Raw genomic sequence first — 13,861 nt, 5'->3', positions numbered from 1 at the left:
GGATACAATTTCATTCGAGGGGGTCTACATTTTTTTTTTAACAAAATGGTGACCCGCAAAGGATTTTTTTAAATTGTGTTTTGGCCCTTTTTCTGCTCCTTTGTGGTGTGAAAGAAAGGCCTGAAAGGTGGGCTTTCCTAAGCTTTCTTTTCTTTTCCCCCTGCATTTTTTAAACATAGCTAATATTTCTATATCAGCTCTAGTCTTGTCTGGCTTTGCTGGAGGAGCTGCTATGTGTACTGTCGGCTCTCGCCTTAATTGAAGAAATGAGATGTTGACTCTCCAGTCACAAAATCCGAGTGCCAGTTGAGCCGTTAAGAGGGGAAGGAATCTTTAGCCAGACTGTTTGTTTGTAACTTTGTTTTGGTTAACGCCTATGTAACTGTAAAGGTTTCTTTAATCAAAATGTTCATGTTGCTCGTTCTTCAGCAGTCCCCATTGTGTTTGGTAGACTAGACATGAAGTGAATTTCTAATGCAGGAAGAAAAATATTGGGAGACTGAATTAAAAACCTTTCAGGTCACTTCATCCTTCATGAAAGGGCGCACACCCATTTTCCCCTTTGCCGTCACCTTTAAGCATTTGTTACTGTATGTCAACCTCTGGAACTCCTTGCCAGAGGGGGTCGTGAAGGCCAATACTATACCAGGGTTCAAAAGGGAGCTAGATAGATTCATGGAAGATAGGTCCATCAATGGTTATTAGCCAGGATGGGCAAGAATGGTGTCAGAAGCTGGGATTGGGTGACAGGGTATGGATCACTTGGTGATAACCTGTCTGTTCATTCCCTTTGGGGCACCTGCCGTTGGCCACTGTCGGAGGACAGGATACTGGGTTGGATGGACCTTTGATCTGACTCAGTATGGCCGTTCTTATGTTCTTATGCTGTTGGTCCTTGATTCTCTAAGTAGAAGTGATAAGCTGTAAAGAATCAATATTAAAATAAAACCCCCTTTTGTTTCACCTAGTCCCAAACTACACTCCTAAACTAGGATCAAAGAAGTTCCAGTTACATCTCCACCTCCAAAAACCCTCCTCTCTGGACACTTTTTTCTTTTGGAGATTGATGATGTGACCCAGGAATCCTTCAGTACCAACTGGCCAGGGCATTGCAAAATATCCTGATCCTGGTATGTGCATTCTGTTTCACTAAAGAATATCATGGGAGGTCTTAAATGAAAGCCGGGATCAGGGTGGTTGTTAATATCATGAAATGTACGTACAGACACTATCCAAGGAGTTATATATGTGACAAGATGGCTCACGCCCTGGGTACCCTGAGAACCATCACAGATGGGCATGTAAACTTATCCACAGAATAGATGGTCAGAATGTTGTGTAATGAAATGCCTATATGTGCTCGGGCTGTATTGTAATCTGGAGCAGTTGACTTCAGCTGTTCACTTTCTCACTAAAACGATCAGGATCCTTATAGCACATGACCTTACATTTTAAACAAGCATGTAAACAGCCTGGGTGCAGAAGAAAACAAGAGTGGGGTCAAATATACTTTCAACATGAAATGTCACTCTTTTCCACCTGTTTGCAATAACCGCTTGAAAATCCAGTCACACTGATTCTATCATATGCCTCTCCTTGCTGAGCTTGGGAGACTTCCAAGGAATTGGTGTTAATAAGGAATTGGGTAATGGCTTAAAATTGTAAGCTGATCATTATCAATACAGGCTTAAGGGCTTATGTTCTTCATATCCTCTGTAGTAGGCTGTGGGTATGTCTCTGGGGGAGTTGGCATGATAAGGCATTATAGCCAGGGAGATATCTCCTGGCTTCTGGGGGAAATGAATGTACATAGAAGAGGCAGATGGTGTTGCACCCGGCCGCAGAACCACTTGTGGGAAGACGTGGATTTCAGAGCATAAGCTTTGCATGGACGGCTGGTGTGAATTCTCCTGACTCCTGTTAAAGGCAAAAGTGAGACAAGAGTGAGAACAAGACACTCTGCTAATAGGACATCTCCCTCTGTTTCAACCCAACCAATCCTGCTCCATTCTATTAGAAATATCCAAGGACAGCAGAGAATTATCATTTCTATCCTGATGACAGCATGTTGCAACCTTCCAAAAGGCAGCAGGCAAAAGTGCATTTAAATTGCTGCATTGCTGAGAAGGAATTGAGTAAGGAAGTGGGTAAACATATTAACTGTTCCCCACTGCAAATGTGCCTTCCAGTTCTTAGGTGTAAGACCAAAGGAAAATTAGTTTTGGGTTAGTCCCTAGTAAGTGTTCTAGTTACACAGCAAAATAATCACATCTGGTAAATCAGGAAAATTACTAAATTCCTAAACAGAAGAGACCCAGTCTTGCAACAAGGGTTGCTATGGTGCTTTAGCAGAACCCAGCACTGGAACAGCAGGGACAGTTGCAGCTGGGCATTATAGCGTAATAGCAGGCCTCATATCCCAATCTAATCAAAAAACGGGGAGAAAAAGCTCTGTCCATGTTGTGGATTGAAAAGCCTTTGGGGCATGTGTGCTGCAAAGGAGAAGTGATCTGGAATTAACACTTTCCCCAGTGAAGAAGCCAGTCTTTGACTTTAGGGGGTCTTCCTACCAACATTGTTGGATGCAACCTCCATGGGTGAGCAGCCCCTATGGGGTAATGGCAACAAGTACCTTTGGAATCCCTGGTTACTGCACCCTGCAAGTGCCCCAGGGTATACAGAACTACGGAGGGCGGAGATGCGGTAATCAAGCCTGTGATGGTGCTTCAGTTTCCCAAAAGCTCCTTGTTGCTTCTCCATTTCCTTGTTAGTGGAATCAGCTTGCCTTGCACCCCGGCACGTCCTGCCCTGCTGTTGCCTAAAAAGTGAAAAGAGAAACAATGAGACATAAAGCAAAACGTTGTAACGCACTCACGTTTTGGTGAGAATCAAAGTTTATGAAGATTTTTCAGTAGGGCTGGTTGAGAACTGCAGAAAACAAACTGCAATCTGTTACTTTGTATTTTTTCAGGGCCATTTCATCAAAATGCTGGAAAACTTGGATCACAGAGAATATAGGCTGACTTTGCTAAACAGGAGACATTTTGCCAATGTTGACTATTCACAGAAAATTACGTTGGTTTTGATAGAACATTTCTTGACAGAAAACTCCATTTTCATTTGCAAAATTTCAACCAGCTTTATGTTTCGGGCCTTTGGGCCCAGGCCTGGTAAGGAGCACTGTGTAGACATTGTATGTGATCACTGGGAGAAGGGGACTCCCTTCAGCTACTCTCATTTCCTCCAGGCAGTCTGCAAGCTCAGGAATCTGGCTGCAAGGGGGTGTAGCATCAAGCCCTATGCGGACTTCCACTGCAAAGTGAGACTGTGCAAGAAATGAATGGGTTAACTCTCGCTGTGCCCCTCTTGCTTCCTCAGGCTTTATATTTATATATAGGTCATTAAGGAGATACTTTAACTCAAATTTATTCTATTTAGACTCTTAAACCATACGAATCACTGTGATACTTTTTCCAGTGTCTGATCTCTGGTAGTGAGCAGTACCAGATGTTTCAAAGCCAGGTTAAAAACAAACACAAAAAATCCCATTACACAATTATGGAATAACCTGCCTTCTAGGAAAAGTGTCCTGACCCCCACCACTCAGTGATTGACTTGTATGTTGAAGCATGAGGTTTTATATCTCTTTAAAAATATCCTCACTAACCTAGCTGTAGATGTTCCCATTGTGCGTGTTCATGTCTAATCCTTTTTTAATCAGCATTACAGCCAAGTGCTTAGTCTATCTTGCAGCAGTGAGTTCTGCCGGTTTAACTATGCATGATGCAAAAGGGTGTTTCCTGTCACCAGTTCAGTTTATCCTCATTCAGTATTTCTTGGAACAAGGAGCTGACCCTGTTAGAAAGGGTTCTAGTTACTTTTGGCTGTACTTCACTAGTCAGCCAGAGCAAGGATTTGATTCACAAAGGTGGTGACTCCTGTCTACTTCAGGATATCTAGGGCTTTCTGTTGTATGAATGGATCAAATTAGTTCAAAGAGAGTCTGTCAGATATTGGGCATACACTTGGTGTCTGGTTCCAGGTGTCCTAAGAGGCCTCCTGGATACATGTGGTGGTCTCAGCAGGAAAGAGGCTCCTTGCCATGGGGGGTGGTGCGTTCTGTTGTGGACTAGTCACTCTGGCTTGATGAAGCCATTCATCACCCTGTATAGCTCTCTTTGGCAGTTGCTGTAGAGGAAAGGAAGGATTTCTTAGGCCCTTTGCATAGGTGTACAGAGTATTTGTGTTTCCATTTGCCTTGGACTATTTTTCTGGCATCGGTGCTTCACTTTTTCTCTCTCAATCTGAGGCAAATCAACTGGGATTCATGTAGCAAACCTCTGGCTTTCCCTGCCTACTTGAAACCACTAGGGAATTTGAGTCTATATACCACTTTGTAGAATGCAGCAGCTGTTTAACAGTAAACAGCCACCTTACAGTTTTAAAGGGGGAAGTGTTAAATACCGTATCTAACTGCAGTGAGAATGTATGTCGGAAGAATGTGATTACACAGGCTGGAATTTCTGAGGGCCAGTGTATCTAATCTCCTACTTTGCCATGTGATTAATGACCACAGGTGCTCAAGACCTCAGTGTTGTATCTCGTTTGAAAGAGAGTACTTCCAGCAGCATGGTGTCCCTGACCTGGTGTTGGGCGCTAGTGCAATAGTGACTTGCCGCCTGGGAAGAGTGTCACCTATTGAATCACCAACCCCCATCCTAGCCCACAATGTTTTGACCCTGTTTAGCGTTTGAGGTCTGCCAGGATTGCAGCCTATGCTGCAGTAAGTTTATGGGAGTCTCTTGTTACAATCCTGCCATCAAGCTGTATAATGGAGTGTTGTGGTGACTTCCCTGATTTTGGATCACCCCTTTCCCAGCCCTGACTGATTGCTGGGGTTCATAACCATTTTGGAAGAGCAATTGTTTGCCTTTGGAACAGACCACGTTACGGTAACAAGTCGCTATTTTAAAAATCCTTCCTGGAGAAGGATACTTAGCTTCCCTTCACCCCAATCTTCACTTGTGATTACAGAAGTTGAGCACTGTGCTATATTATCACTGAACTCCATCTGTTTTTCACAAAGAAAATATAAATATTTCCAGCAAATGCATTTAGCATATTCAGTACCCTAGTTACATTACTTCCTTCCTTGGTTAGGAGAGAACATTTTAAAGTGGGAAAACAGATTCCTCCAGTACCATAGCTTTCCTCTCTGTGCAACGCTACCTCTGTGGCATAGGCTTTATCATGGGCTAAAGGTGATATGCTTGTAGGAGTCCTTTGTTAAAATTCTAGCATTACTTCACTCTTACTAGTGATACAGGTGTAGAGGGACTTCTCCTGCATGATTTTTTTTTTGCAAAACAGGTTTAAGTTTTAATATAGTACATTGACTGCACCTTGTCTATACTCAGCCAAAGCTCTCTTTGCTTGCAAAACATTTGGTAGAGCCAAATGATAAAGATCTACAACTCCAATGTTGTTTCAGTGGAAAATATGAACTCTGCATTAACTGCAGTTGAACAAATGGAACCATTGTAACATTTGTGAATTTCAAGTTGGTGGGGCTCTTTGGCCAGCAGGTGGCATTACCAGCTTATCAATTGGCTCAATAACAGCACTGGTGTGGCGGCTTGTTCTCTAGTGAGATGACCCAGTACATCTGCAGTGTACAAGATAAGGTAGACCACTGTGTGTTGCTGTAATAAAAAAGCAAAGGGTGACCAAGGATCATCCAAACCACAACTGGTGAGCTAATGCCTACCAAGATGTTTCACAGGGATGAAATTGGAATTCAATGAGCATTTCTCTTTTCAGAAGCTTTAATTTAAGCATCCCCAATAGCAGCAAACCTGAAGAGCAAAACTGTGGCAGTCTAAAGGAAAGCTTCCAGAGGCTACGTCTACACCGTAAATGCTACAGCAGCACAGCTGCAGCTACTCCAGTGTAGCGTAGGTGGTTCCTACGTCGACAGAAGGGGTTTTTCTGTCAATATAGCTAATCCACCCCTCAATTGATGGGATTTGCTGTCAACCTGGTTGCATCTATGCTGGGGGTTAGGTCGACCTAAGTAGGGTACTCAGGGTGTAAAATTTTTCAGAGCCCTGAGTGACGTAGCTATGTTGATCTAATTTTGAAATGTAGACCAGACCTAAGTATGTGTATATGTTCTCGGGAGGGAATCTGCAAACCGATAAAATTCCCGCATCTCAGCTGAGAGCAGTTCAGCTTTCGACAGACTGGCACAACTGGATTAGCTGCCGCAGCCCATAAGGTCCTGGGGCAAGTTGCCTTTGGAACAGACCACATTACGGGAACAAGTAGCTATTTTAAAAATCCTTGTCTGTTCCAAAGGCAACTTGCCCCAGGACCTTATGGGGTGAACCCTCCCTGTTGTAGAGAAGTAAGGTGTTTGGAATGCTGGATTAATCATTCTGGAGCAGCAAAGCAGTCCAGTGTTTAACTGAGACTTCCACAATGTATGGAGAAGGGCCAAAATACAGGTATTTTTTTGCCACAAGTATAGAGCTAAATCACGCCACGTGATGTACGTTGATCTCCCCCGCCCCCCCCCCCCCCCGCAATAAGTGAATACAATCCATACATTTGTAAAGATCAGTTTTGAATAACAGAAGTTAATCCACATTCTAGACTTTACTGAATACTCTCAACTCAGAGGTTCAGTCTGAAGTCCTGAATTTTTCCTGCTTTTCCAAATACAGAGCCCAGTCAGACAGCAGAGGGAACTCGTCAAGGAACCCTGTAGCTAGGCCCTGTGTGGCCACTGCTGCTGTTGCATTGATGTGACTTGGAGGAACACTATCTGATGTCTGCTCCTGAAGAGCCAATGAAGAGTATACTAAAAATAGGGCTGATGCTGCCACCACTATCCTTCTTAGTCTTAGTTTCCAAGGCCAGAAGGGACCATTGTGATTATCTACTCTGACCTCCTGTGTAACACAGGCCATGGACAGGAGTGACAGAAATGCCCTAAAAGGGGGGGGGGGGGGCACTGCTGCTTAACTGTGGCCCTTCCCTGTCCCTCCCCTTGTCCCTGAGGCTCCACTCCCCTGCTGCCTCTTCCCCCACCCCCATGGCCCCACCCCCGCTTGCTTCTCTCCATCCCCTCCCCCCCATTGCTCGCTCTTACAGGTGGTAAAAAGCAGGAGGACATAGCCATCCCACTTTTAAAAGTGATGGGGCCATGACCCGCCCCCCGCCCCACACACACACACACCATTCCAGCACCCTTGGCCAGGGAGCTCCCCCAAAATAATTCCTAGAGCAGAACTTTTAGACAAACATCCAATCTGGATTTAAAAACTGTCAGTGATGGAGTATCCACCATAACCCTTGGTAAGTTGTTCCAGTGTTATACTGTTAAAAATTTACACCTTCTTTCTAGTCTGAATTTATCTGTCTTCAGCTTTCAGCCATTGGATCACATTATACATCTCTCTGCTAGTTGGAAGATCCCATTATTAAATATTTGTTCCCCATGTAGATACTTATAGACCATAATCAAGTCACCCCTTAACCTTCTCTTTGTTAAGCTAAATAGACTGACTTAAGGAACTCAGTCACTTATAAAGCGAGTTTTCTAATCCTCTAATCATTCTTGCAGCTCTTCTCTGACTCCCTCTCCAATTTATCAACATCCTTCTTGAATTGTGGGCTCTGACCTGGACACACTATTGCAGCAAGGGTCATACCTGTGCCAAACATTGAGGTAAAATATCCTCTCTACTGGTACTCAAGAGTCTCCTGTTTATGCGTCCCAGGATTGCATTAGCTCTTTGGCCTCAGCATCACACTGGGAGTTCATGTTCAGCTGATTATCCCCCACAAGCCCCAAATCTTTTTCAGTCTGAAACCAACCTGCCTCATTTGTCGTCTCCCTCCTCCCCCCCGTCACTTGTCATGCCTTTTTATCAGACCTCATGCACTAGGAATTAGCATTTATGATAATATGACAGGATCCTGTCCAAAATCCAAGGTACTTACTCCTCCCTGGTGTTCAGCTGCTGTGCGCTGTTTCTCAGTAGCCTGTCTCGCAAGCAGCACGCAGCGAAGGAGACAGACATGGTCAGAATGATCACGCCGCTGATGAGAGAGGCTATGACTGCTACCCGGAACCCTTTGTCAAGGGGCTTTGGGATGGCTGGGGAGAAAACATGGAACACGCCTGTAAGGAGTTTGAGGTTGGCACAACAGTAGCTTGGACAGATTGAGGATAATCCCTTGGTGGAGTTAAGCAGCCCTCTCACAGGGCTACCGAGAGCCCTTTCTACAGAGTGGCTGTCATGTTGGGCGCTGGCTCTCATTCATCCTTTCTCTGTTCTCTCCAGGGCCAGGTCTCCATGGCCTCTCACAACTGCCATCCTGCTCTAGCCCTTGGGGCAGCAGCTCTTTCTCTCCTGCTACCCTTCCACTGGGTGGCTTTTCCAGTTGAGGCAACCCCTTGCAGTCACTGAACCACCGCCCTAGAGAGGGGGAAGGCTGCTTCCTCAAACTTTCCCTATTGCAGTCTCTCTCTCTCTTTCTCTCTCTCCCCCCCTCCCACCCCCGGTTCTTTCATCACTTCTTTACTGCCGCAAACTCTCTGCCTGCTGTGAGCACTGAATAATTGTTAAGAGCATGCAGCTTTTCTGGGCCCTTGGTGAGAGTTGGCTGAGCCACCCTTCTGTGAAATGAGTTTTACGGGGTCTCAGCGTCTGCTTACCTCTCACTTCCTTCCTCCGCCCTCCTCCCTGGTTATGTTCTAGGGAAACAACTCCACCGAAGTGTTAGACTTTGAGGCATGGTAGCTGTACTGTGGGATACGGGCCTGCGTTACAAGCAGCTGCGCCTCTGCAATTGCCCGTGCCCACAAGCAGCTGGGAGCAGAAAGAGCTCTGCAGTCCCAAGATAAAACTGCCCCTAGAGAAATTCTTTGACTCTCTCCACCCAGTCGTTCACTCAGCTGTACGGCTACCCGCCAATTCATACATCCAGCCATTCATGCCTCTAGCTATCTGCCATTTATTTGCAGTACAGTAGTCTCTTAGACCCCAACTGAGACAAGGACCCCCTTGTACTGGGTGCTGTATATACATATAGGAAGAGACAGGCCTAGCCCCAAAGAGCGCAGTCCAAATAGACCCGATAGTCTAATGGTGGGAGAAAGGGAATATTGTCCGATTAATGACACATAGACTTTGTCCTCAACCTGCCTGGTTGCCAAGAAATGCAACACCTTTCACACCCTTGTTGCTTGGGTCTGAGTATCCTGGAACTTGAGGAGTTTTCTAAGACTCTTCCCCCCCCCCCCCCATTTTTCTTTTAACAAATTTAGCACTTGGGAGTAGTGCCAACTGCTAGTCTTGCAAAGTAAAGTCCCCTCGGTCTCGCCACATAACTGGTGTAGCATGGGCAGTAGTCAGGTGTTGTTTTCACATGTTGCTTCAATAATGTCCCCCCCTCATCTGCCTTAAAAACCGAAGGCCCCACCTCCAAGGGTTTTGAGACAGTTCAAATTCCCTCGGGTTGGGTTTTATTGAAACTCCTCCCGAAATAGCCAGCGAATAGCCATTGCAGCCCCCCCCTCGTGATTTGAGTGGCGGAGAGACGTGTCCATGGAGAAGTGGACTGATATTGCTTAAGGCTAGAGGAGTTGTAAGACACTAGTGTAAACAATCTGTTAAGCCAGTGCTAGCTGAAGTGAAGTGACTGATTCATTTGTAATTGCCTTACCCTCGCAGTGAGGTGCTGGGTGACTCCAGTAAGAGGTGCTGTCTCGGAGGAGGCAGGCCAGCTTCTCGCTGCCCACCAGTTGATACCCCTCTCTGCACCAGTACACAATGACTGAGCCCAGGGAGAGGCCAGTGCCCTTCTCGATGTCATAGGATCCGTAAGGTGGAGGGAGGAGCGTCACACACTGAACTGGGAGAGAAACACAGCAAATCAATGCTGATAGATACACAGAAGCTGTTTTTACCCTAGAAATCAGAATTCGTGTTTCAATGGAGGACCCTCTTTAGGGGCTTCAGGGATGTACATAATGAGCCCTCAATCCTTATTGAAAGAGAAGAGATGACGGATCTTTAACTCCTTTTCTTCAGTATGTTAGTCACTGAAGTTACATGTGTGTAAAATTACCACCATGGTAACTGTAGTTACCGTCCATATATCTGCCTGGAAAATCTCTTCCCCTCACAGTTGCTCCCTGTGCTGCTTCCAGTTCAGTCATTTCACCAGTTGGCCTGTGACAGTAGTGGCCTTGATGGAGGAAAGCAGTTAAGCATGTGCTTCCATGCTCGTCTGAATCAGGGCCACCGTACGCAAGGCCAAGTCACCAAGACCTGCATTTCACGTGCGCGGGTGTGCATACGTGGTGCTGGTGTTCCAATTGGTGACATCGACAGTTAAGGTTGCCTGACATGTTCCATTATACAACCATACTTTTCATTGTTTAACTTTTGAAAAATTAACTTGTTTGGGCTGAAATTTTCCACACTGGGTGTCTGCTGGAGGCTGATTTTTCTTTTTTCTTTTTTTCCTTGCGGGGAGAGGAAGTTTCAGCTACAATAATTCCGCTGTTTCCCAAAATGAGATTTGTTTTTCCCCATATTAAAAAAAGAATCTTAAAGCCATTTAGTTGAGAAGCTCTAGTGACTCCATGCTTTGGAACAGGGCCTTGATGTTGGGCAGGGCTCCTCCTGGTGTCAGAAATATCTTTTGGTGTTCTTGTGAACATTTGCCCAAGTTTGGCTAAGTTTATAAGCCAGCCAAAAAAACATCTGTTTGCACATGCTCAGCAGAGGCTTGTTTAGAGTTTGGCAGATAACTGCTGTGAAGACATAGTCGACACTGAGCGTGCTCCAGCCCTTCCCACCTCCTGTGTGCAGCTGGGACTGCACAGGCATTATGTCTGCTGAGTGAGGGAGCATGCTCCCTCCCAAGGATCCAGGGGCTGGCTGAGCAGGGTTTTATTGCACTAGCTATTCCTGGCTGATGTGGTCCTGGACCCGGGGCCTGAGAGCAGGGAGACTGTACAGTTCACCCCCTACTGGCGGCCAGGCAGCATGGAGGAGAAGGAAGAAGCAACCTGAAGGGAATGCATGCAGAAGGAGTTAGGAGCAAGAGGAGGGGGACAAACTGGGGGGGAGGAGGGAAAGCAGGAAGAATACAAAGTAGGAACAGGAACAAGGGGGAGGGGCAGGAGCCATTGAGGATAGGCGAGCTGGGGGCGGGGGGGTCCAGAAGTCAGGAGGAAGGGAGAATAGTGGTCAGAATGGGGGATAGGAGTAGACAGGGAAAGGCTGGGGGACAACAGGGGTGGAAGGGTCTATGGCCACTAGACACACTCCTGCACAAAACCTGGAGTTGAACACATTATTCCTGAGTCTCAGCATTCCTTGCTGGCTTGCAACATGTCTGCGTCCCCCTCTCATGGTAGATCCACTTAAAAGCCTTCCGTGCCCAGGGCCTCAGTGATTTCATGTGCTGTGGCTCTAAATATTCCAACCCTGCTTATGGCTGCACGTGCAGCCTGGATTTCAGCCTCTTTATGAGGTCTATGATCAAAATAGTCTATGATCGTGTAATTAAAGCCCATATCAGAATGCATACGGACAGAGTGGCCAAGTTAAGGTACTACACTGGCCAAAGCTTAAGAGAAGTATGTTAAATCTTTTGGAGATCCATCTTAATTGTCTTGTACTCTTTCCCCTTTTCACATTACCTCATGTTCATAGTGTCTGGCCTCAGCCCTTGATGACAAAGGTTAAGATCAGGAGAAGAATAGATGAGTTCATCAGTATGACATAGGCGGGAAGTGTAGGGGAGGCAGCGTGCTCCTCCCCTTGACGTTCAGAGCGCCTTCTGGTGCTCTTGGGTGACTGGATGTTCATAGCAGCGTTAACAAGCTCTTGAGGATGCTCCGTTCAGACCTCTTTGACCAATGGGTTGGTCATCATGGGGTGGAGGGAGAAGTCAGAGTAGCACAGAGGAATCTCCCCTATAAATAAAGGGGTCAGAGCTTTCACCTCACCTGAAAATTTTGCCTATTCAATTACAAAGCTCTCCCACTGCAGGGATGTTGCCATGGTGCTTGGGGCTATGACTGTAAGCAATAAATACACGTTAAGAGCAGAGTGACTCTTCCCACTTATAGATCCCGAGTCTGCCAGCAAATGTGCATAACAACACTAATATTCTGCACTTTCCTCCCACCCACTCGTGCCTTTCATGCCAACCAGTTATATGGGCAAGTGAGACCCTCCCCCACCACGCCCCAGTCCTCCCCACGTTTGTTCTGCAGCGTAAGGGAGAGAGGGACACTGGCTTACTACAGTACCTGAAAGGTTGCCATGGACAGCGGTTCTATTGGTGACGTCGCTCGGGAAGCCCCTTCCGATACTTCCAGCTCCAGTGAAGGTGGCCCCGGAACTGATGGCATCACTCCAGGCAAAGTGGAGGCAACTCCAAGCCAGCATGCAAAGGGCTAGACATTTCCCAGACCTTTGTCCCTTCATGCTGTCAGGAAACACAGCATCCTTGGTACTATCCCAGACGCGTCCCAGGTCCCTAACTGCCTGTGCTTTCTTTTTCCTTCAATCCAGGGCAGGCTCACAAGGAACGAGCTGGGTCCTTAAAACTTTAAGCCGCCAGGAGCAAGCGAGTTGTTGCTCTCCAAAGGATTGTCTCTGCTTCACTTACTCTGACAGAAGCCTTGTGCCGAGCCACTCGTCCCTCTCTGCTAACCGCTGCGAATGCTGCCCAGTGTTACTCGCCCATCCTTTTCCTTCCAGTCAACCCCTTGCTCTCCCAGACTTGCAGACAGCCAGTGGTTTTGCCTTCCCCTTCCCACTGCGGTAGTTCAGTGACTATCAAAACTTGCCGCCAGTGCAGGAAACTCAGGAGCTGCATAGGAAGTGAGAAGTAATAAGTGGTTGGAAGTGTAATTTCCAGCCTTCTCTTGCAGGGACTGGGTCTCACCATTTAGTCTTTGTGAATTTGCTGGCTGTTCTCGCAGCAGCTCAGATGCGCCCCCGCCACTGCCTGCCGAAATCAGTGCCTGTAAATGGAGGTGAAAAAACATCTCAAAGATTTGCATCAAATTCTTATTTTGATCCTGTGCACAGAATGCACTCTCCTGGTGTCCTTTCCTCCCCTCGGATCCTCCTGAGTCCCTTTCCTCCCCGTCCACCAAAGCTCAGGGCTAATTTTCTGTAAAATCAGTAAAGCTGAATACGCTGTCTCTGATTCACAAGGGATTTTTATAATGATACTTCATTCAACAGCACCAGCAGGGGAACCACTCAAGCAATACATTTCCTTTTCTCCTTGGGTATTTTTTTCCCCTTGCTGTCTTCATGTGTCTTTGACACATCTGTCTAGCACCTGTTGAATGCTTTATTAATAGTATAGGCTAGACTGGTGACCACCTGTTGACTACTGAGGTTTCTGAGACTATTAGAGAGACACGGTGAGTGAGCTAGTGTCTTTTATTTACTCCTGGAGGAATTCTGTGCCATTGGGTGGGTGCAGAATTCGTTTTCCCTGCAAATTTCTTTGCTTCCCTGCAGAAAACTGACTTTCTGATGGGGAAGCAAAGGGAAGCTGCAAGAGTGGTCACACGCCTCTCCCCTGCAGTGCTGGCTCGTCGTTTCGGGTGCCTGGAGCAGCCAGAAGAGAGGTAAATCACCGTGGTGGGCAGATGAGTGGGGCTGGGGAAGTCCTGGCCGGTGGCTCCTACGCCGCGCTGGACTCAGCTGCCAGTCCTGGCTGGGTGGGGCAGGAAAGGGTGGGACTTCCTCTTCCCCTGCAAGGAGGGGCTGGGGCCATGTCAGACCCACCCCCAGAAACCTCCCCTGGC

General features: G+C 46.7%; 1 protein-coding gene across 2 annotated transcripts; it reads right to left on the bottom strand.

The window, feature by feature from the left end:
• Positions 1-1,507: 1,507 nt before the first annotated feature.
• Positions 1,508-12,936, bottom strand: LOC114021648 (sushi domain-containing protein 3). Of its 2 annotated transcripts, XR_005223894.1 has the most exons (6): positions 12,341-12,936; positions 11,726-12,001; positions 9,736-9,924; positions 8,008-8,164; positions 2,633-2,818; positions 1,508-1,917 (listed from the first exon to the last, which is right to left on the bottom strand). XR_005223894.1 is itself a non-coding variant. In XM_027831403.2 (5 exons), exons 1-5 carry the CDS (start codon positions 12,516-12,518, stop codon positions 1,677-1,679), a joined length of 951 nt encoding a protein of 316 aa, XP_027687204.2. In that variant the 5' UTR covers positions 12,519-12,936; the 3' UTR covers positions 1,508-1,676. The 2 variants fall into 2 exon arrangements, 1 of the variants encoding a protein (XP_027687204.2); XM_027831403.2 differs by lacking the exon at positions 11,726-12,001.
• Positions 12,937-13,861: the final 925 nt, after the last annotated feature.

The sequence above is a fragment of the Chelonia mydas genome, chromosome 1 (assembly GCF_015237465.2).
Source record: "Chelonia mydas isolate rCheMyd1 chromosome 1, rCheMyd1.pri.v2, whole genome shotgun sequence".
Classification (NCBI taxonomy): Eukaryota; Metazoa; Chordata; order Testudines; family Cheloniidae; genus Chelonia; species Chelonia mydas.
The sequence above is the reverse complement of the archived record's forward strand: the minus strand, read 5'-3'. Positions and strand labels throughout refer to the sequence as shown.

What these genes read in the sequence shown, in the direction of transcription:
- LOC114021648 (XM_027831403.2), bottom strand. Translation starts at nt 12,518, where the DNA reads ATGAAGGGACAAAGGTCTGGGAAATGTCTAGCCCTTTGCATGCTGGCT. An exon ending in CCCAGCACCTCACTGCGAGG is followed by an intron (nt 8,165 to 9,735) that starts GTAAGGCAATTA and finishes TTTTCTCCCCAG; the next exon opens with CCATCCCAAAGCCCCTTGAC. An exon ending in CAGCTGAACACCAGGGAGGA is followed by an intron (nt 2,819 to 8,007) that starts GTAAGTACCTTG and finishes TTCACTTTTTAG; the next exon opens with GCAACAGCAGGGCAGGACGT.